Source organism: Ambystoma mexicanum, chromosome 7q (genome assembly GCF_040938575.1).
Source record: "Ambystoma mexicanum isolate Mex_15411 chromosome 7q, UKY_AmexF1_1, whole genome shotgun sequence".
Lineage (NCBI taxonomy): Eukaryota > Metazoa > Chordata > Amphibia > Caudata > Ambystomatidae > Ambystoma > Ambystoma mexicanum.
In genome coordinates this window covers 599,897,770-599,920,609 of record NC_090941.1, presented here as the reverse complement: position 1 = coordinate 599,920,609, position 22,840 = coordinate 599,897,770, and the positions used below count along the sequence as shown (strand labels likewise).

The 22,840-nt window shown below is 45.7% G+C and overlaps 1 protein-coding gene across 9 annotated transcripts in view; it reads right to left on the bottom strand.

Annotated features, from left to right (window-relative positions):
• The window catches only part of SUPT20H (SPT20 homolog, SAGA complex component), a 759,353-nt gene that overhangs the window by 387,933 nt on the left and 348,580 nt on the right, over positions 1–22,840 (bottom strand). For all 9 annotated transcript variants that reach the window (XM_069640776.1, XM_069640779.1, XM_069640782.1 and 6 more), the window contains one exon: positions 13,470–13,541. In XM_069640776.1, coding sequence (XP_069496877.1) covers positions 13,470–13,541 — 72 coding nt within the window. The remainder of the gene's footprint in view (positions 1–13,469; positions 13,542–22,840) is intronic.

The window sequence follows — 22,840 nt, the reverse complement described above, 5'->3', positions numbered from 1 at the left end:
TCAGGTCAGAGGGTAAGATTTGCAAAAAGTACTTTTTCTGGTGGTGGGGAGGGGGGGTCTATTTGGGACTAACCACACAAAGCCATCAGCCTTCCTACCTCCCTTGATTGAAGCAAGACTGTTCTGCTCTATATACCAACACATAGAGTTTGGTCTATCTTTTGGCTGTAACTCTAGGTTCCCTTAGGATAGATGGCTCCACACACCATACGCCAGAGGGCTATGGAACAATCTCCATGACAGAAAGGAACAGTTCTACAGTAGCCAAGAATGGGTACATTTATTCTACTAGTTTCTCTATGTGAATTGGGAACTAATTAGGTTTAGTACTGTAATTCTGATTTAATGGTCTATTGTGTAGGCCGTTTGAGCTGGCTTTCAAAAATGTTCAAACACCCTTTGTCCTTCCTTTTTAGGTCTTATATTGGCCTAGTATTCACTCATTAGGTTAGACTCTTATATGTTTCTAAGATGGATTTTCAGAATCAGCGCTTTAAAACAGATTCCGAGTGGTCTCCGTATTCCGGGGAAAAGGAAAAGACACTAATGTCTAGTTTGATGAATCCAGTGGAGTCATCACGGATTCCCCAGCAGTGACCTCCTCCCATGTGCCAGGGAAAGGCAGCCGCTACCTGATCCTGACCATGGGGCGGCTTTATGAGGGAGGATCACATGGGAGGAGACAGCTACCGGAGCAATGTCATGACATCACTGGAAATGATGCAGCATCTCCCACTTTCACATAAGAAAGATCCCCCCGAATACTCAAGATCATTTTTCATGAGTAAGACCGTCTGATGCCCCAGACTCTCGGGGCATACTGTAAGATACATGTTCCCACTGGTGGAAGAAGTGAACCCTCTTCATTTTTTTTGGCCAGTGCAGGAGAAACATTGCTCCTATTCAAGAGCTCACAAACTCAAAGATCACATACCAGTGTGGAAGAGCAGAAGAGGCTTCCACAGGAGGGACACTGAATCAGAGACTGAAGTGCCGTGGAGATGATGGGAGACGCGATGAAGGTCCTGAGTCAAGTAGCTGGCGTTCTCCATTCCGGATCTTCAAGGAAGGCAGACGTGCAATCGCGGAGCAGCGAGGGAGGCCGGAAGAACGTCTACAGCCTCCAGATTGGAAAGCGGGTGAAAGTAGCATGCTGCAGAAGCGCAAACCCGACCAGAGACCCTGGAGAAAGCCAGTGAGTCTGCCCGAAGCCGGGGGCATTCCGACAACCACGCCAACAACACTGAACATTATAGCCTTGTGAATACGTTAAAAAGCTTGTATGAATACAAAAAAGCTGAAAGACAAACCCCAATGAACTGTGAATATCTGAAATGTAAATGTGGGGCCAAACTTAAAGAACCTTACTAAGAGTGTATATCTCAACCTGAGAGCCATACATACAATATTGATGATACAGAGACAGTATATGAGAAGTCCTTGTAAATCAAAGACACCTGGCGAGTTGAATATATGATAAATACTGACAAACAAGACAGAAAGCAATTGATATATATATATAAATCCTGGCAGGGGAGTAAACCAGGCAGATGGCATTGGATACAGGAACCTAGCAGGGGAGGAAACCAGGTCATTTGCAAGCCCCAAGACATTTTAAAGCAAAGATTGGAATTTGTATTGAACCCTGGAAAGTTGGATGTTAAAGAAAAACATTGCTAACCAGACAGAGGAGAAAGTAGCATTAAAGAAAGGCTGTTAAATACTTGGTTGGCTAAACAGGAATCTTCTGAATCCCAACGAAACACCAAGGAACTGTTTAGAAAAGTGACTCTTGTTCTTATAAGTAAGAATCCATGGCAAGGGATCCACCCTCTGGAACCAAGGGCTTCCGTCATGAAGAATACTTTTGTTGGAATTATACTTATTTCAGTTATGAACACTTTTTGGCCAGTTGAAGATATTTTCCTTAAACAATGCCATTTGTTTATACTGTGAGGGCCAGGATAGGATGTTGTGGACACAAGGACGCTTTTTCAGTTATTGACATCCTGACACAGACAGATCCTTAGTTTTGGTTTATCAGCAGGGTAACTCCTCTTTAGCATAAAGCCAGAGAGGCATTTTTCAAACCTTTTAGCTTTTAATAAATATCTTTGATAAAAGCATGACAACCTTGTGTTTGGCTCTCATTTTGGACTCCTCACACTAGCCAAACTATATGGATAGTGTCACTGTGCAGCAAGAACTAGACTTGGAAGTGTGTGTGAGAGGGGTTAAGGGTTCAGAGAACAGCACTTTTAGGCAGAATGTATACAAATGCAAATATGTATTTGAGGCCTTTGACAAACTCTTAGCAATTATAAACAGATTCACTTTTGGGATGCTCTGGCTAAAGGAGCACCAGCAATTTACATTTTAACAGTTAAAATGAACTTTTAACTCTGGTGTACCAAAGAAAGTGAATAAGGAACATGGTAAGTATTAACATTTGAGAACTGATATGCAGGAAACAAAGGAGCTGGAAACACGATACAACACAGCCTCATTAAAATAAGGCACTACAATTTAAAAGTGTTTCCATAGCTAGAAAAGTTTGGACTGATAGCCCCAAGAGTCAGAGCTCCAAAGACAGTTCTTTTCAAAGGTTAGGTGTCGTTAAAGGAGTCTGAACAAGTGCTGGCAAATCAGATATAAGGGTCTCAAAGTTGTGGAGCAATAGATTAAAGTTCTTGGCCCTTACCCAATCCAACCACCTTAGGGGAAACCCTGGAGAAAATACTTGACCAGAACGCCACCAATCATGGTCAGGCATGGGATAAGTATATCCTATGGAAGTGGGGGTATGAACAGGTATCTTCGGCTCCACCTCATTGCTCCGATTCACCCAGAAACCATGTTAGCCGCTCTTGAAATCGCTAGACCCAGCGTTTTGTGCCTTAGTTCAATTGGAGGGGGGTCACGGGCTCGCGGGCGCAGAGGTCACGCTCTGCATCAGGATTCGGGTCTGTCTAGTCAGAGGTTCTGCTCTGGCGAGACGGGTCCTGGCTCTGGCCAGCTAGATGACCCTGGCATGCTGAAGAAAGGACTACCATGTTGTCGGCTACCTCAGAGGACTTCCAGGGCACGATGCAGGGGTAGAGTAGCAATGTCCACTTTGACAAAATGGCAGAAGTCAACCCTCATGGCAGAAACAAAAAAGCTGGTCTTGTAAGGCCCCTCTTTGTGCTGGAGAGCTGCAACTGCAGAGGGAGGCCTCTTGTGACACATGTTGAGGGTCAGCAGAGGCCCAACTTCTAAAGCTTCCAGGGGCAGGAACTTCAAGCAGGGGTCAAGACTGGTTGTTACCACCAGTCCTGGGGTTGAAGCATTGATGAAAGCCTTCTGAAGATCAGGAAAGGAGAATGGGTTCACTGGGATGATTGAAGAAGACAATGCTGGTTGAAGTAGGTCTGGATCTTCAGTGAGATGCTCGTCTTCGTCAGGGTCCAGGCTCCAACTGTGATCTGATGGATGGCTGGAAAAGTTCCAATTTTGTCCAGGGTTAGAGAGGGAGTCGCCTAAACTCACCAATGGTAAGGATCTGCACCATTCAAACTGGCAGGGCCAATCATGGACAACATTTAGCCACCAGATCGGCCCAGGAACAGACACTTTGGCATGGATATGGACTGGCACAAGACTATTCTAGCAACATCATCAGACCACAAACACACACTGAAGATGAAAACCAGGAAAGTGGGAATCCCCTTCTTCATGGGCATCTGGGGATAAACTTATTGACAACAACCAGAAAGGATGCCTCACGGAACCAATATTAAATCTAAATTATTTTGAAAAAAAGGACCATTGGCCACATTGGAGGGCTGAAGACAAAGACTCTCTGTGGGCTATTCACATAACAATATTTATTATCAAAATCTTTATTAAATTGATGCTTTTTTTCTTTAAAATCAGACTTAGATATCTCACAAATATAAGTTTGAAACTACACAATTAAACATCAGTTCAATTTTCATTAAAACATTGAACATATTTCAAAATATTTAATATACATGGGATAAACCCTTGTTCACTGCAAAAATTGCATGTGCAAAAAACAGGAACTAGTGAAAACACCACCATAAGCATGTTAGCCTATAAGTTGTGTTGGCAAACCAAACTTGTTTTCACTAACCCTAAATCGTTCCACCAAAGGAACACCATACAAGTAATCGCTAACAGCCCTCCAATGTGGCCAATGGTCCTTTTTTCAGAATAATTTAGACTAAACATAGGTTCAGTGAGGCATCCTTTCTGGTTGTTCACAAACACACAGCGCCACTTTCCCCGGGAAAGCTAACACATTTGGTTCCACCTCTTCTAAGATGTGACTCAAGCTATGTTTGCTTATGTTTTCAAATGTAGAGATCATCACATAAGCTTAAAATGATTCCTCTCTCTCTCTAGCCTGAAACAGAACCATTACTTCTCTTCTTTGTTGCACCCATTGCTAAAGGGGGCATTTTTGCTGCCCAATGATTTGGGCATTAGATGTCAAGGATCAGAAATTGATTAGAACCAAATGTTTGAAAAAAATGTCTTCTGTTTCTATACCACATTTAGTTGAAGAGATTAGATTTAATAATCGGACAGACGGGTGCTGAAGAAGAGATTGCAAGATAGAAGAGAGGGAAGGAGACAGTGAAAGGAGAAATGATGCAAACTAAGAAGGAGAGAAGCATAACCCACAAAGTCAAGGAAGATTGAGACGGGCAGTCGTGGTGCAAGCTAGCAGTAAGCAGAAGAGAAATTAACCGTTTGGTCAAAAAGTGATACTAACTATACCATCTCTGATCTATTTGTGCCCACTTGTACACTGAACCCTCTGCTCTAACAATTAATCTGTTTTATTTTATTTAGTTTATTGTGCAATTGGTTAATTAAAACCTTATACACTTTATAAAAACAATACAGTTAAACTTATAACATTCAGATACATATCGTCAGGCCTAGTTAAAAACCTAATTATATACAAATATTACAACAACATTTAAATTAATTTACAATTACACTTATCCAGTGAATTTTCCCTATACATCCTCTATTTATTAATACAATTTTTTAAAAGAAATTCTAATATAAAACACACTTCCTTCATGTCATTAATATTCAACAGGCAGGAGTTAAACATAGCTTAACAATTAACATAATTTTCATGGTGTCCTAGCTCAATTTCCTTCCATCTGGTGGTAATTCTCTTGCATATATGGTATGCTGCACCCACGTATACCAGGTTTTCAGCCATCTAGATCGTGGACCAGAATTGGTTAGATGTTATAATTCTTAAGTCCCATACTAAATCCTTGCATCCATTGCAATACCATTCCTGAAGGTCATTATAGGCTGTTGAGATGTCCAATCGTCTCTATCTCCTTCTTGCAGAACCTACATACTCTCATCTCGCGGTCAAGAGGTCCACGTTCCCACATACTCCAGACGAACAAGTTACTTACCAACTGGTAAAGTTCATTCGATTGGATGTTCCTCCAACGTATTCCACATCTTTGACATGTAATGTCCACAGCGGTGTACTATGGAATCTTTTTTGGCAGAGGGCGTCCTGCGTCGATGGCGTTCGGTCGATGTCCCTTGAAGGCCTCCACCGAGGACGATGTCACCGGATGTGATAAATAGGACGCACAGCGCCCATAGCCTCAGTTTATGTTTTTTCTCCCATAACGTGTGGCACCTATCCAATTCCTGCTTGACTGCGTATAGTCTTGCGGAAATGTAAGCTGCAATTGGATAGGAAATTCTCCAGAGGGGCAGGCTGGGAGGGCGATGTGGAATACGTTGGAGGAACATCCAATCGAAAGAACGTTACCAGTTGGTAAGTAACTTCTTCGAATGGATTGTGTCCTCCAACTTATTCCAAATCTTTGACAGACTCCCAAAGCAGTACCAGTAAATGGAGGAGGGAAAAGAATTTAGAATACCCAATCAGATGCGGAATAAAGAACCGCCTTACCAAAGGCCATATCTTGACCCTGGAGCGTATCCAGGGAGTAATGTTTAACAAAGGTGAGGATAGAAGCCCATGTAGCTGCATCACAAATAGTCCTAATAGGAACTCCCCACTGTAGGGCTGTGGAAGTAGCCACGCCCCTAGTGGAATGAGCACACAACCCGTCAGGAGGGTCCTTGCCCGCCAAATAGTAACATTCAGTAATAGTGAGCATAATCTACCTGGACAAGGTCTGTTTTGTAACAGCCTGGCCCAATCGGTGGCCAGCATACCCCACAAAGAGTTGATTGCCCACTCTGAACCTGGACATCCTAGAAATGTAAAAGCTCAGAGCTCTCCTAGTGTCCAACCTATGGAGTTACTCCTCTTCCTTAATAGGACGAGGAGGAGGAGGATAGAAAGACGGAAGAACCCCTATCTGGCTCAAATGAAATTCAGATACTACCTTAGGTAGAAAGGAAGGACGTACCCGTAGTACAATCCTGTCCTTGTGGAACACAGTAAAGGGCAGCTTAGATGAAAGTGCCTGCAATTCACTCACTCTGCGAGCGGAAGTAACCGCAACCAATAACACTGTCTTGAAAGACAATAATCTCAAAGGACAAGAGTGCAAAGGTTCAAATGGAGAACCCATCAGGAATTTCAAAACCAAATTCAGATCCCAAACCGGAACCTGGAAAGGGGACGTTGGGAACACATTAGTGAGCCCTTTAAGAAATTGGGAAATCAAAGGAATCTTAAAGTAAGAACAGTCTTCAGACGAGCGCTTAAAGATAGACAGCGCCGCCAGGTAACCTTTAATGGTACCCACTTGATGGCCCCTGTGGGCCAAAGAAAGCAAGAAAGACAAAAACACAGGAATGGAACACTGAAAAGGATCAACATTTTGTCCCCTGCACCAGTCGCAGAACTTACGCCAACGGCAACGGTACAGGGATTTTGTTGCTGGACTCCTGGCCGAAAGCAACACCTCCATCACATCATCCGGGAGGTACCAATCCTTATACCTCAACCTTTCAGATACCAAGTGTGAAGGTTGAGAGTCTTGACCTCTGGATAGAGAACCAGACCCCCTATTCCCCCCCCTTATTCCCTTCCGCTCCCCTCCACCTCGCGCGAGAGCAGATCCTCTCGGTAGGGAGGACGGCGTGGAGGGCAGATGGACATTTCTAGAAGGTCAGGGTACCACCCTCTCCTGGCCCAATCCGGAGCAAAGAGGATCATATGGGAACCAAACCTCCGCAACACTTGAGGAATGACGGGGACTGGAGGAAACGCGTACAGCAGTGGGAACGACCAATCCACGACGAATGCGTCTCCTGAGGCTCCTCTCGGAAGAAATTCCCTTGAGCAGAATCTCTTGCACTTCCGGTTGGCACTGGCGGCGAAGAGATCCACTTGTGGGGTTCCCCAAATGGCAAAGATCTCCAGAAGGACTTCCTGAGCCAAACCCCCACTCTTGAGAGACAGTGCTCTGCCTGCTCAGAGCATCCGCCGCCGCATTTTCCTCTCCGGCCAGATGAACTGCAGAGAGCGAAATTTCCTGCTGGATTGGCCAGAACCAGAGCTGCATTGCCTCTCTGCACAACGGGAGTGAACCCCACCCCCACCCCCTTTTTGCTGAGGTAATGCATGGCCACTGTGTTGTCCGTCATGATCAGGACACTCTTCCCCCGTACAGATGGCAGAAAAGCCTTCAGAGCCAGCCTGATGGCCCTCAGCTCCAAAAGGTTGATGTGGAGTTTGGACTCCGACAGAGACCAACGACCGCTGGCGGTCAAGTCTGCGGCATGAGCGCCCCATACTGTGAGGGAAGCGTCCGTCACTACAGTCACCTCCGTCCATGGTTTCCAAAACAGCTCCCCCTTCATCAGGTTCCCTTCGTCGGCCCACCACAAAAGATCCTGGGAGACCCAGAGTGGAATCTGAACGGGATCCGACATCTTGCCTGAGAACTGCGACCACTGCATCTTGTGAACCCATTGCAGGGAACTCATCCTCAGCCTCGCCTCTGGCACCAGAAAAATGCAGGATGCCATGAGGCCGAGCAACCTTAAGAATTTGAAAGCCGGGAGACTCTGGGCATGTTGAAACTTGTCCACCATCTGCACAATGTGATGAGTCCTTTCCTTAGGAGGCAAGCACTTCCCCAAGGACCTGCCCAACACAGCCCCAATGTACTGGAGCTGTTGGGAAGGCGTCAGATGCAACTTCTTGAAATTGAGGGAGAAGGCCACCCTGTGGAGGAAGCGGCAGGTGACACCGAGGTGATCCAATTCTTGCTCTGGAGAACGCGCACGGATCAGACAGTCGTCCAGGTAGGGGTAGACGTGAATCCCCTCTCACCTGAGATACACTGCCACCATCACCATTAGCTTGGTGAAGAACCTCGGGCGGAGGTCAACCCGAATGGCAGGCCCTGAAACTGAAAGTGCGAGTCGCCAGCCGCAAACCTCAGATACTTTCTAAGCTTGGGATGAATCGGCACATGAAAGTAAGCATCCTGTAGGTCCAAAGACACCAACCAATCCTGAAGTTGAAGGGCCTGGAAGACTTGAGAAAGAGTGACCATATTGAGCTTGTCCTTCCTGAGAAGTTTGTTCAACCAACGCAAGTCCAGGATGGGTCTCAATCCCCCATCTTTCTTCAGAATCAAAAAATAAGGGGAATACCATCCCTTGTTCCTCTCCGCTACAGGCACCAGTTCTATAGCGCCTTTCTCTAGCACGGTCAAGATTTCCTCCACAAGGCGTGAATCTGGAAGCTTCAAAGAGAGATTCCCCAGTGGATTGTCGTGAGGCCGCTTTAGGAAGGGAAGGCAGTAGCCGTGTGCTATGGTATCCTGAACCCACGCATCTGAAGTAATAGCTCGCCATTCTCCGAGATGCTGAGACAGTCTGCCCCCAACCGGCGAACCATGGGACATGGCCTCATGACTGTTTTGGAGCAGCTGCAGCAGTGCCTGAAGGCAAAGAGGAAGCTGCCTGAGCGGCTTTGGCACCTCAGTTTCCCAGACCACCACGGGTACTTTTACGCTGACCCCTTTGACTGGCGGCTCCTCTCATTCTACCAAAGGAGGAGTAGTAACGAAAAGAATCTCCCCTCCACTGCTGTCCCCTAGGACAAAAAGGCAGAGGTTGACGCACAGCTATGCTTCAAGATTTTGCCGCAGCTTTTGAGGTCTGCAACCTCTCAAGGCTCTCGTCAGACTTGCTGCCAAACAAATGCACGCCATCAAAGGACATGTTCAAAAGACGGGCTTGCACATCTGGGGCAAAACCCGACTTCCACAACCACGCAAATCTGCGTATAACAGTTCTCGCAGCCATGGAATGGCTAACACTGTCGGCCGTGTCCAAACCAGACTGAAGGGATTCACACAGGGCATCCTTGCCATCTTGCACGAGAGCAAGGAACCCATCCCTCTTCCCCTTCGGGAATATGCTCAGCCGCAAGAGAAACAGTTCCACAGAGTGTGTGAAAATCTTGCCATGGCACAAGTGGAATTGGCTGATTTTAGCGCCATACTCGCCGCAGAAAACACTTTGCGTGCCCAACCGTCGAAGCATTTGTCGTCCCTATCAGGAGGGATGGTAAGGTACACCGCCTGCCTCGAGGTGGCCGTAGCCGCCTGAACCACCAAACTCTCGGGAGTGGGGCAAGTAGATGGGTAGCTGGGGTCGCTGCCGGAAGGGCAGTATTTATTGCTTAACGATTTGTTAACAGCTGGCAGAGATTCCGGTGACTGCCTAGCACCGCGACTCTTTTCTATAATGTCAGATGAAAAGGTAACCCCCGGGTCATAGGACAGACCTTGATCTTAAATGTCCGTTAAATCATCTTGCACAAAAGCTTCAGATACTCTGTGACCCTAGCCATGAGTCTCCTCTAGGATGACTCAGCATGAGCCCCAGGCTCAGGCCTGCCAAATTCCACTTCCGGAGAAGTCTCCAGGTCACTAGCGTCATGAAGAGATTATCTCAAGTCTTCCAACTGTCTAAAAGACAGGAGCCACATTTTCAACAGGGTCAAGATCTAAATCCGACCTCTCCTCCTACTCATAGATGTCATCCAGAGGGAGGTAAAAGTCCTGTCTCGGAACAGCCGAGGGTCTTGAGTCCATAACAGGCTTTATAGACTTGGAAGTAGCCTTCCTTGGAGGATCCACAGTACCAGGGATCTCCGATGGTAAATTACGGGCAAAAGGCCCGAAGGCGTTGAGCGCGCCGATGGCTTCGGCGTCGACGGCTTCGGCATAGACAAGGGCGCTGATGCGAAGGCAAAGCTTTGACATCGGTATCCGACGGACACGGAGTCGACGCTGACCTTGAGCCCTTAGCAGGTTTCTGTGGTCTCGCTGGGGACGAGGAGCGAGACCTGGAAGCACGTCTCTAGCGACCATCCTGAGCTTTGTCCGAACGCGACCTCGAAGGTTCCCGATGAGGATCGCGTCAAGGACCCGAGCCCGAAGGCGTGCGAGCTACGGATCGAGACCGTTCCTTGCCGGCTTCGTTAGAAGGCGTGGACGGAACTGTGCCCTGCGATTGGAAAATCGCCAACATCTGTTCCCTAAAGCCAGCTCATTCCTCCAGAGTCGAGGACTTAGTTGGACAAGCCATCCTAGGAGGAGGACGGGGAAGGCGACCGGTGACGGCGCTTCCTAGAATGCCGAGACGAGGAGGACGAATGGCGGGAACCACTGCGGGGCCAAGAACCCCGGGACTCCTTTTGACGCAGAGAGTCACCCCTCGAATGGTCAGTGGAGATACCTTTGGACTTGGATTTATGGGACTTACTGGGTTTCGAACCCCTACCTACCTGAAGCTTTCCCTTACGCTCCCGCAAGGCCTTAACAGTTTGCGACTGGTGTCGTGACTCTCACCCAAGCACCACAAACAAATGCAATGTGGGTCGGTAATTGACATTTCCGACTTGCAGTCCCGGCAAGTCTTGAAGCCAGACCGCGGAGTCGGAGGGGTTGAAGAAGAAGACATTCACGAGGAATACACGAGGCGCGCCAAGTCTCCGAAGTAAACACGTTTGTGGAAAAAACGGAACTGAGACTACGGGTGCCGTGTGTCCTATTTATAACATCCGGTGACGTCGCCCTCGACGGAGGCCTTCGAGGGACATCGACCCGACGCCATCGATGCAGGACGCCCTCTGCCGAAGAAGTTTCCGAAGTACACAGCTGTGGACATTACATGTCAAAGATGTGGAATACGCTGGAGGACACAATCCATTCAAAAAGGTAGAATTGTGAATCGAAGGAGGTTAATGAATCTAGCAAATTCCTTGTTGATTTTTAAAAGGTAGATACAGGGAGTAGAGGCATACACCCCCTGTAAGCTATATGTGGCATAGTGTTTCTTTCCTGACAATATAGCCAGATTATTAATTACATCCCATTCAATAGCCTTTTTTTTTTTTAGTTGCTTATGCATATATTTGATTTCACGTACCTCCCTCGGAAGACACAAACCAATGTCATTTAAAAGGGAATGGACAGAGCAAGTCTTTCATAAGAATACTTGGCATTTCCTTCTTGTTCATACTCCTACCAATCATACTCATTAGGCCCACTTCATTACTTTCCCATAGCATGATTTTAATGTACAGCTTACAGCACTGTATCTCCCACAATGTTTTTAATGAAGTCAGGCCCAATTCACATCTGATGGCTTCAATGGGTGTAGGTCTAGGACTGGCCTCCATAGTTTTGCCTCTATTTTATCCAGATCAGCGATGTACCTGCCCTTCAGGGTCTCCAGTGTGTATAACGCTCCCGGTACAATACTGCTCTTGTATATTTCTAAGAAGCCTTCCACAGAGTAGCCCCCACCCCCTTTTGGCCATATATTTCCTCATAACATTCCACTTTGTAGCTACCTTAGTTTCTGCAACTTTATAGTAGAAGGTAATGGGTGGTTTATTCATAATGGGAATTCCCAGGTAAGGGTAAATGTCAACAACCTCTAAGATCTCTGTGTCAATCCTCCACTTGAAGGAGTGCTTTTCCCTCCTGGATTTACGTCCTCCAAACAACATGATCTTGGTCTTATTTGCGTTAATACTTAAATTGTCTTTTGCATATATATAAATGGCGTTCAACATACTCTGCAATCCTATCATCTGCATCCATCATTCAACTAATATTAGCATCCCCGACCTTAGGCGGATGATTTTTTACTATTTCTAATCTTTCCCTCATGTCCGCCACAAAAAGGTTATATAGGACTGGGGATGTAACATCCTTGTTTCAACCCAATGTTGGTCTTAATAGCGGGTGATATGTTAGCTCCCTTATCCAAACATATTGTAACAGTTGTTTCAGAATACATGGCCTTTAAAAAATACAATACCACTGGGCTAATTCCCAATTTGCTAATTTACTCCAGAGTCTATCCCTTTCTACACAGTCGAAGTCTCTGGAGTAATCGATGAAACACACATACAATTTGGTATCCTTTCTGTCCATTGTATCCGCTACCACATGGTTCAACATTACCATGGTATCTAGTGTACTATGGCGCTGTCTGAAGCCAGTTTGCTGTGGGCTTAATACATTTGTCTCCCCAATCCACTTATTAATGATGTCCAACAGTAAGGACCAGAACATTTTACAACTGGTGGCAGCCATCGCTAGTAGTCAGTAATTATTAGGGCTAGTTCTTTTTCCCTTCTTAAAAATTGTGACTATTATTGCTTTGCGCCAACTATCTGGGATAATTACACTTTGCCATATGGAGGTAAACAGCTGGAGGAAGACATAAGCCCATTTTCCCGGATTCCGTTTAATAACTATATTTCCTAGCCCATCTGGCCCCGGTGCTCTTGATGATTTAATTTTGTTTATTACCTAAAGTACATCAACCGTATCAAATGGGAATGTTATTTTTCCACTATCCCACAGCCTTTAATTTATAGCACAGGTCTTATGCTGTAATATAACAATACTGTATATTTAGACCATTCTTCCAATGCTATGACATTAACATCTTTGTTGTCATCCTCGATGCCAGTTTTTATACTTCATTCATATGGTTATTATCCTTTGCCTCCCCTCCTTCATCTCCTTATCCTTATTTACTTTACTTATTTCTTCCTTTATACTCTTTTTCTTCTTGTTTAAAAGGGAATAAACCTTACCTTGCCCCACTGCACAAAGGAGTCTTACAAAAATCAAAAGCTCTTTTGAATTCAAATTGAAATGATGTGCATAATAATGTAAGTATTCTAAGTGGAAAGTGAACCTTTCGAAAAAGATTCAAAGTGATGTGTTGCAATATTTGTAGAAATACATCAAAAGTGGCACTTTGCAATGTAGAACGTTGACCTAATCCTTTAGCTTTTTAATCATATCAATAAGACATGCAGACATAAGAATTCATTGATTATACCGGAATAAAGGATGGCTCCAAAACATATTTTTCTTAGCTGATTTTAAAGTGAATTTTAATAACTCTAAAATATTGAAAAATGTGGAAAATTAATAATTACTTACCTCTGCTGGCCAAACAGACGATGGGGAGTCATCAAGTTTGATAGATTTTTCCACCTTGACATATTTTTCAACCTAAAAGCAATACAACAAAAGAGAAAACCAAACAAGAAAATGTGTCATACTGGAACAAGTACTTTGATAACATTGTAACAAAAGAATTCAAATTGAAATGCAAAATGGGTGCCCCCAAGATCATAAGCCGAGCACTTACATGACCGAACAGCTTCAACACAACCTTTTTCTACTCCCTCTCGGGGAAGATACATTCATGCACTGAAAGAACGGTAACAAATTTACTTGCTTAATAATATGACAAGGGCAGCGATGCCCATTGCGCACTAGTTCTGTCCCTTACTTGCTGTTCGATCGAAGGTACTACAATTGTCACTCTGAGATGGGGCTACTGTGTTTTACACTTCAGTTGGTGGCTACTGTTAGAATGTTAAAGGTTCAGGAAGACCAACCCACATCTTGGTTGTAGGGAGTCTGTAATGCCAGTCTCTCTGAAATAAGGATGTCTGACTCCATAACATCGATACTTCCGTTTATTACAAGAAGTCACATCCATGAAGCCCCCAGCAGTCCACCTGCTTCATCTCAGATCATCAACAGGTTTTCGGTGAAACACTATCTACATCACAGTGACACCGTCACATTCCGCACTCCACATTCCTTCAGGATCATTATTGTTGACCAACCCCAGATATAACACACTGAAAGGGGTAATCCGGATGTGCAAACAATGCTATACTTTCAAATTGGAAGTGGGGTAGCAAATAACTACAACCAATAAGGGATTGTCTACACCATAGTTATGAAAGTATACTGTTTTATAGAGGATTTGGCAAAAAGGATATGCAGCATTTTGCAGGTAATCAACTTAATAGGATAGAGAATTTAGGGCTAGTCACTTTGCCAGAAGTCAATAAATGTTCACATGGGTTCAGTTTGCAGTGACTTTATTTCAGACTTTTAAAAACAGAGAAAAACTTCAATATTAACCAATGGGATAAACCCAAAGAAAAAAAGACAGTGAAAAGCAGCCGTCAAACTCGAGAGTCTGCACAACTTGCGGTTGTGCTCAGAAGGCCCACAATGCTACCCTATGAGCCCAATGCTATCCTTTGTGACCAAGGTTATCCTGGGTGAGAAAGTCCAGTGGCAGGCCTCTAGTTATAGAGAAAAGGGGACATCAAATATTTGGTGCAGTGAAGAAATAGCAGCGGTAACAGGTGCGGACCCACAACTAAAGTGGACAGCACAAGAAGCTTGGACAACACCAGTGGACGCAGAAGAGATTAACTAGGTTCAAGAGCACAATGCAGCTACTTCTGTTAGAGGCTTGACGAAGAAGATGGCAGAGGAAAGAGCTCCAGTTAAGAAACAGGCAAAAGTATTTTACTCAATTTTTTTTAGAAGTTGGGAGTTCAAACGTATTTTCAACTGGTGTATTTTTAGGAACACAACATTATTTTTTTAATTTGGAAAAAATACATTTTTCTTGTAACAAAACTTTATCGCTAGCAGTTCAGACATATTTCTTTCATAAAAGTCTAAAGGTCCTCTGTAGAAGTGCTGCTGATGCCACCGGTCCAGCATAAATAGTCAGACCCGGTCCCCCTCCATTTTTCAATATTTGGGAGTATTGGCCTTATTCTAGTGAGTAAAATAGACTGGTACAGCAGATAACCGGAGCCTCAGTTGAGGAGCAGGCTTAGCATTTTAGATGCAGCTAAGATGCTACTGGAGTAGTCCGAGGTCTTAGACACTGCCCACAGATGTACTGCAGGAGAGCCAGAGTCCCAGATAGGCTACTAGTAGTGTTGCAATGATTAACAGAGTTATGAGGAAAGTATTCCAGCTGAGTAAAGGGAATAGAGAACAAGGCTGATTGTTCTCCAAACCTCATGCTAGGTACCAAGGCAATCTCCTGGAGTACTTCATACTACGATTGCGAGTGTAGCAGCAAGGCCTTCATCTTCCTTAAATGAATCCTTCGTCCTGCTGCTTTAGGACAGGTTGCACCATTTGACAAAGATCTGGGGGAAAATACGCCTACTCAAACAGATGTTGGTCCGGAATACACATTCAGCGTCCAAACAGACAGCTCGCACCATTCAAACATCTGACAGACAGCTATTCAGAAACTGTTGGGATGGATTTCTAGAATCTGGCCAGGCGGGCAGATTTTAGGATGTCACCCTAGTTGTAGTGAAATGGGGAACTCTGAGAGGTTATGCAAAACCCAATAAAAGGAGCAATGGAGAACAGTCCAGGCTATACTCAGGAGAGTGTGAGTGGGGTAATGGGTCCACAATGAGTCCCAACAGTGAAGCACACAATAGTTAAATTTAGACAGGAATGTTCAAAAATGCAGTATTTATTACAGGACCAAAACACACACTTAAAAATTAAATGAGCGTGTGACAATATCGCACAACACTAAATAAGGGAAGTGATGCAATACGATGGAACCAAGTCACAAGAAATATGCCCTAGCTTCAGAAGTCCAATCCCTAGGAAGAGTGGGGTCTTGTGCCCAAAGTCACAATGCTTCTCCCCAGAATGCATCTGATGCAGGTAAAGTAATTGTGTTGGTGACATGTCCAAGGGATGGGCTGCAACAAAGTTACTGAGTAGTATAAATGTGTTCTTATCTTTCAGGTAAAGCTGCTCAGGTGCAACGACCAAAAAGCAGTCGTATGGAAGGACACAAACAGACTTATTCTCAATGTCATTCTATTGAGACACAGTGAAACAAATGCTTTTGTTTTGCATTTACTTACCCCCCTGATTAAAATTTTCCCCAGGGGACTGGATGGGTCGACTTGGGTGGATGGGTGGGGTGGGTGTGGAAGGGGGGCAGGGGTTGCTGGAGGTTAGTTTTCTCGCTGTTGGTTCCAGTGAGAGGTGCCCAGGAGCTGCGGGTGCAAGGATTCTTCTGCTAGGGTCCAGGAGCGGAGTGCATCCGTTGGCTATTGAGTAATGCAGAAAGCACTGATGCAGACCTCTTCAGGACACTTCACAAGATGGGGCAAGGCAACTTCCAGCAACGGTTACCGCACACAGGCAATGCCAGGCGTCTTTCCAGTCGCAATTGAGAAGACATTCCAGAGCAGGATCCCTTGAAGACGGGAGGTTGAAATTTGGCAGGAAGGCGACTTACACCACAAGCTGCCGACCACCGAAGCTGGGTGCAAATGTGGAATTGCAACGGTTGTAGCAAGCTAGCCCATTGCAGAGCTGGTCAGTCCACCGGGCAGTCCACCGGGCAGTCCAGGGACACCACCGAAGGGTCAGGGCAGCTGGATCCTTGAGAACACATTGAAACTGGTTGGTCCTAGCAGTCTAGGGGTTGAAGCACCGGGTCAGATGCAGGAAGGGATGTTGGGCCTCTTCAGGGATCTTCATTCAGCTGTTCTACACAGGATTCATGGTTCCAATGCTGATCATGTGAAATGGCTGCAGGCTCTACTTATCCAAAATCCTGGCTGGAAGCAAGTCCAAGCCCACTGTTAGGGAGATTTACTAAAGTCCACCTAGGTAGGACTACAGAAGACTCGCGTTTTAGGAGTACATGGCTCTAACTCTTAGGTTTGGCCTAAACAACCCAAAAGGTTCGGTAGCTATGGTCAAGCAGCCAGGCTTACTCTAGGATGCAGAAGGGCTGTAGTTGAGTAGAAAGACCTTCGAGCACACTATAGTCAAGGAAACACTTATAGACTGTAGTTATATACAGAATATGGTTATATATACACTAGGAGAATGTGAAAATCAACGGAATTCAGGTAAGTAAAAATAGATCACACAAATAGATATTTACAGTAGACATTTGCTGTTGTAATACTCAGTTCAGTAGTAGACCTTTAGATGATTAATGGGCAAGTATAGAATAGCTTCAGTTTAGCAAATCATTCATCATCCAACATTTACTTAAATAGAAATACTGCTAGGTTAGCAACTTTTAGGAAAGCCTTACTTTAAGCTCACTTTAGAAGTCCACCCCTATTTGGGGAATGAGTGTCTCTAAAATGCCATTGGGCGCCCAGTAACCCTTGGGCAGCAGAACAAAGGAAGGCACACACTGTCAAAGTTGTCAAATATCAGAAGATTTTTCGTAACACGTAAGTAATGGAATTGGATTCAAGGGTTCAGTGGTGCAAGATAATCCACCTGAAAGATTTCAGCCTCTAGAACAGATGTCCTTAGGCCCGAGAGAACACGGTTGGTCGTCCACCCCCAACATGGCTTAAGTAGGAGCAAATAGAAACAGTCCTACTGCCCAGGTAAGTACCCAGGAGTGAGCCAGTACCTTCTATGCTGAAGAACAACAATGTCACCGGCGGGTTCCCATGGTAAGACAACAGCAGCTCTTGTTCGGGTCTATACCTGGCAGCTAGAGAAGGAACCTTTCACTGGAGAAGACGGTCAGACACGGTCACAGAGATGCCCAGCAGATCTCCACAGCACCAGGTTGTGGAGAAGCAACAAAGGCTTTGAAGCAGCAACGATTGTCACCCGGCAGATTTTATTCCTTCTCTCAGGTCCTCTACTCTTCTGAGGGGACTTCTGTGATCGGGATGGAGTCTCTGTAGGCCCAGACAGATGCCCACAAGTTTGCAGCCGAAACTACACTGTACAAGACGATGCACTGCAGCACTGCCAGAGGTCCCAGGCTATTCGGGTATTGCAGGCCTGGAAGGTCGCAGCACTTTATGGGATGGCTCAAATGGTAGCTGGTCTCGAGACTGGTTAGGCCCACCAGTCCAAGGGAGGACTGGATCTTCACTGTTGCACAGAAGAGGGGGCTGGAGTTGCAGCAGTCACTCAGTTGGATTTGGGGGTCGCTAAAGGTGGCTGCAGGATATTCCAGAGGTTGACTCTGGCTTCAGCATCAAGACCCTTGCCTTTTATGCAGAAACCCAGCCAATCAGCATGCATGCAGATGACACTCGGCTAATTTTCAGGCTACCTTCAGCCACCGCTTCTCCTTCACTCATCTCTGTCTGTCTGCTATCCAGGAGTGGTGTGCCACCAATGATCTCTGCCTTAATGCCAGTAAAACACAGATTCTCCTCATCGGCACACCCGCTCCCTCCTTACCTGCCACTCTCTGGCCGGCCTCTCTTGGCCCTATTCCTGGTCCCACCTGCAAGGCTAAAAACCTTGGGGTCCTCTTCGACTCCACTCTCTCCTTCTCTCCTCACATTTCTGCTGTCTCTAAGAAGTCACACTACCAGCTGCACCTCCTCAGAGGTATTCTTCCTTTCCTCTCCTTCTCTCAGAAGCTCACGGTCTCCAGAGCTCTGCTTCTTTCTAGGTTGGACTATTGCAAAAGCCTCTTTCTAAATCTGCCTGCTTCTACTCTTCGCCCTCTGCAACTCATCCAGAACAGAACTGCAAGACTGGTCCTTGGCCTCAAGCCCAGGGATCGTATCTCTCAAGGACTGAAAGCTCTGCACTGGCTCCCAGTGGCTGCAAGGATTAAGTTCAAAACCCTCTGCATTGCCCACAAGGCCTTCTGGGGCGTGGGGCCTCAATACCTTCAACTGTCTATTCCTAAATATCTTCCTTCTCGAGCTCTTCGCTCATCTGCCTCCACCTCCACCTCCACCTCCCACAGGGTCCGTCGCTTCTCCAAGCAATGAGTTGGTGGTAGATCTCTCTCTTCGGCTGGAACAGCCTCACTGAAACTTGAGGAGAACCATCTCCGGTTCCGGAAGCACCTTATAACCTTCCTCTTTGCTTCTGCTTTCTCTCCCCCTCTTCCCTGCTGAATTCATGGCTGAAACTGAAACAGCACTGGCTACCTGGCCACCCTTCTGATCTCGGGCCAGGCCCCGCCAGTTGCACACCTGCACTGCCTCCCTGGCAACCCCCCACACCTGGGGACTGTTTTCTGTACCCCTACAATCCCCCTACCAGCACTTATGTCTGCACTTACCTTGCACTTGCTACCAGCTGGCCGTATTTTTTATTTATCTTATTTATTCTATTATCCCATGTACTGCACTTTCCCCTCCCCCCCACATACTTTCCCCCTTCCCACTTCCCATGCACTTGCGCAATCTGAATGACACCTGGCCTAGTAAGATCGCTGTCTGTCTTCCCTCTGTTCCTCCTCCATTGCCTTGTCGCGCCTTGAAACACTTGTATATAGGCGTGTTATAAATGCCATATCATATCATGCTACATTCAAACTTTGGGTGGTGGCTGTCCCAATGGGATGGCCAGGCACCCAGTCAGAACTGGATCCAAGCAGACACAGTTGAGGAGTTTTGGTGACCTCCCAATTTCCTGCCCTCCCAGATACACTGGCGCCTTCGGGCGGGCTTCCCAGTGGGACCACAGCGAAAACAAAGGAGTGAGCAGGACTCCCCCCAACCACCCCACAAAGGTCGGCAGAAGGCGGCTCAAGAAAGGACATGTCGTTGTGAGCTGTCAAAAAAAGAAGACAGTCCCCATTTTGGAACAAGGGTGGCCCATGTGTCCCTTACCACAACTGTGAATACAGCCTGCAATGAAAGTTTCACAAAATCAGTAGAAAATCATCCACTGCCACCAGCCACTCAGTTAACTTGTCACTGTAACTAGAAACCTACAAGAGAAGTGAGAAAAGGGATACAATGGGCCCCCTCCCCATTCCACATAAGGTGGGGTGTGCTGATCTCACAAAGAAAAGCATAGGTAGGATACAAAATATCCCCCTATCCTGGTAACAGTATGTTACCCCAAAAAAGTAAATGAAAACCAAAGAGAGAAGCTCAAGGAGCTTCCAGCAACATTGCACAGAAGGTGCTGTGTGCTGCAATAGTAAAATACAAATGCCTCAAAAAGATGGAGGAAAGCAGACTTCATCAAAGATAACTAAAAAGGGTTCCCAGAGTCACAGAAAAAGAATGAGTGAGAAAAAAGGTTCCCTTTCACTCAGGAGAGTCAGATAAAGTTCTAATAGTCCAGCAAAAAGTGCTCGGGAACTCACTAAGAGAGGAGAATTACACACAAGATGGAACTTCTACCCAACACACACCAATGGTAAGGATCTGCACCATTCAAACAGCCAGCAGTGGTCCAATCAGGGACTACTATTGGTTTCACTGATATCCTACACTAAGATGTTCAGGCACCACGGATGTGGAGTGGGACCACACAGTCCCACTCATTTCCTGAGCTATGCCTCCACAAAGGCATCACTATCCCCCGAAAGCTGGGGCTTTCCCGGGCACGTGCAGGACCTTATATGGCATTCCCTGACCTGGCATTGCAAGAAGGCACCCAAACAACAATATGGCCAAAGAACAAATGAAAATCTTATGGTGTGGCCATTTTAGGACAGTAGCCACGTTTAGTAACCATACACGGTAATGTGCACACTAGAAATAACACAAAAATGATAATATAATTGCTGCCACCAGCTTGTCTTAAGGCACATATGAAAGTATCCAAAAATCCTAAGTGTAAAAGACTAGGGTGATACAAAGTATCCTCATTGTACTGCATTTTAAGATGCTGTGTGCAAGGTTAAAAAGCTACAACAGTGTAAAAGAGAAAAGTGAAATATTGTTTCCCAGTGATCAGTTTCCCCATAAAAAAATGGGGAAAAGGCCAGGGGAGCGAAGCTGAAGGCTTCACTTCCCTGTAAAAAGTCAGGACAGATAAAAAAAAACAAAAGCAAAAAGTCTGGGAGGGCAGTGGGGGTCCATATAACTATGGAGGGAAAGTTGCCAATAGAGAAATCTGTCCTAACAGTCACCGCATACATACTTTCATGGCATTCTTCCCAATCACTCATTCATATATCTGGACAGATATGGCCATGGTAGCTCTGTTCCCTAGCTAGACTCAACAAGGACACTTTTTCATGCATACCCAGCAAACACAGCATCACTGGAAAGTCCCACTGGCCTTCTAAATCCAAGTTGACATTCAATGGGGACTTGCAGGGAAGACATTTGTTCCCTGACCTAAAAGGTCCCTGGTGAGGCCTCAAATTAGGAATCATCAGGGGAAACGTTTGGTGAACAGTCAGGGAAAAAGCAAAAATCGCATAAGCCCCTACAAGAGTTGCACTTTAGGACTTTCACAGTCACAGAAGGTCTTTTTAAAAGGTTAAGTATGGTTTGTAAGCAGTTTCCACCAGTCAGTTGAAGGCTGGTGTCTGAAGATACTAGGCAAAGTTTCTCTATCATAACAGTGCATGGCTGAGAGCATGAACAGTGTAGGGGAAGATGTTCTTTTTGTTGCTTTCCTCCCATAGACTTCTATGGGACAACCTTGCAATTTTTCTTCGTTTGGACACCTGGCTTGACTTTCTGGGGGCCATAAACCCTTCTACTTTACTTCCTTTGTGTTTTGGCTCAATCTTATGGGGAAACCGATCAGTCCATAAGACTATCACCAATGAGAAACTAAGGGCGATTCACACACGCGTTTTATAATGGCGCAAGGAAAACGCTCTGTGAATCAGGCCTCAAGTCTCCCTTTATGGATTTCTTGTATTGTTACAATTGCACACATCACCTTAAAGTGAGGTGCAGTTAGGATATTTAGTATCCTTAGTTCTTTTTTTGTAATCGCTTTCTGGTTATATTTACAATGTACCTACGATGGGCTGGAGGCAATGGATATTTTTAGACTGTGTTTTATAAGTTTTACTCGTGCACTTTGCATCTATCGCAATTGGCTATTAAAGAGTGGCAAGCACCACAAGATGGCCATGCCACGAGATATTTGCCTGTCCTTTGACCATATTGTTCGCAGGCCTTTTGCCTGCCAGGTTAAGAGGCGGTTTAACTGTGAGCCTGGATATGGGGCTTGGTCTGTCCAGACCCAGTACACATCCTGGTGCCTGAATGGTGCAGATCCTTGCCACTGGTGGGCTTGGGCGAGCTTCCAGGCAAACTAATGGATAAAAGGACGGCTCCCGCAGCCATTTGACTGATAATAGCTGGAGCCAAAACCCCTACAAAGAAGAGCAATCCACCGATATCCAAGGACGACTCCCGCAGCTGACCAGCAACAACTCCAGTGAAGTCCGTGAAGCCCTTCTGTCAAGAAGGTTGTTGGTGCTCCGAGCACTGGATTGGTGGGAACAAGCATTCTCAACCCCTGCTCGAGGATCCTTGCCTTCCGTGCCTTTGGAAGTGTCCCTGGACCAACCTGTAGACTGACAAGTACACTCCTGGGCTACCTCACTGCAGTCGTTGTAGTTCTGAATGCTTCCTTGGAACTTGGAGGATCTTCAGCATGTACTACAAAATGCCTGCTACTGCATATTTCATATACATTGCTGCCATATAATCCCCTTGTTATAGAAGTGGGATTACTTCCTGTAGCATAGTTATCCTGAATTTCAGAGGCTTGGCATACTT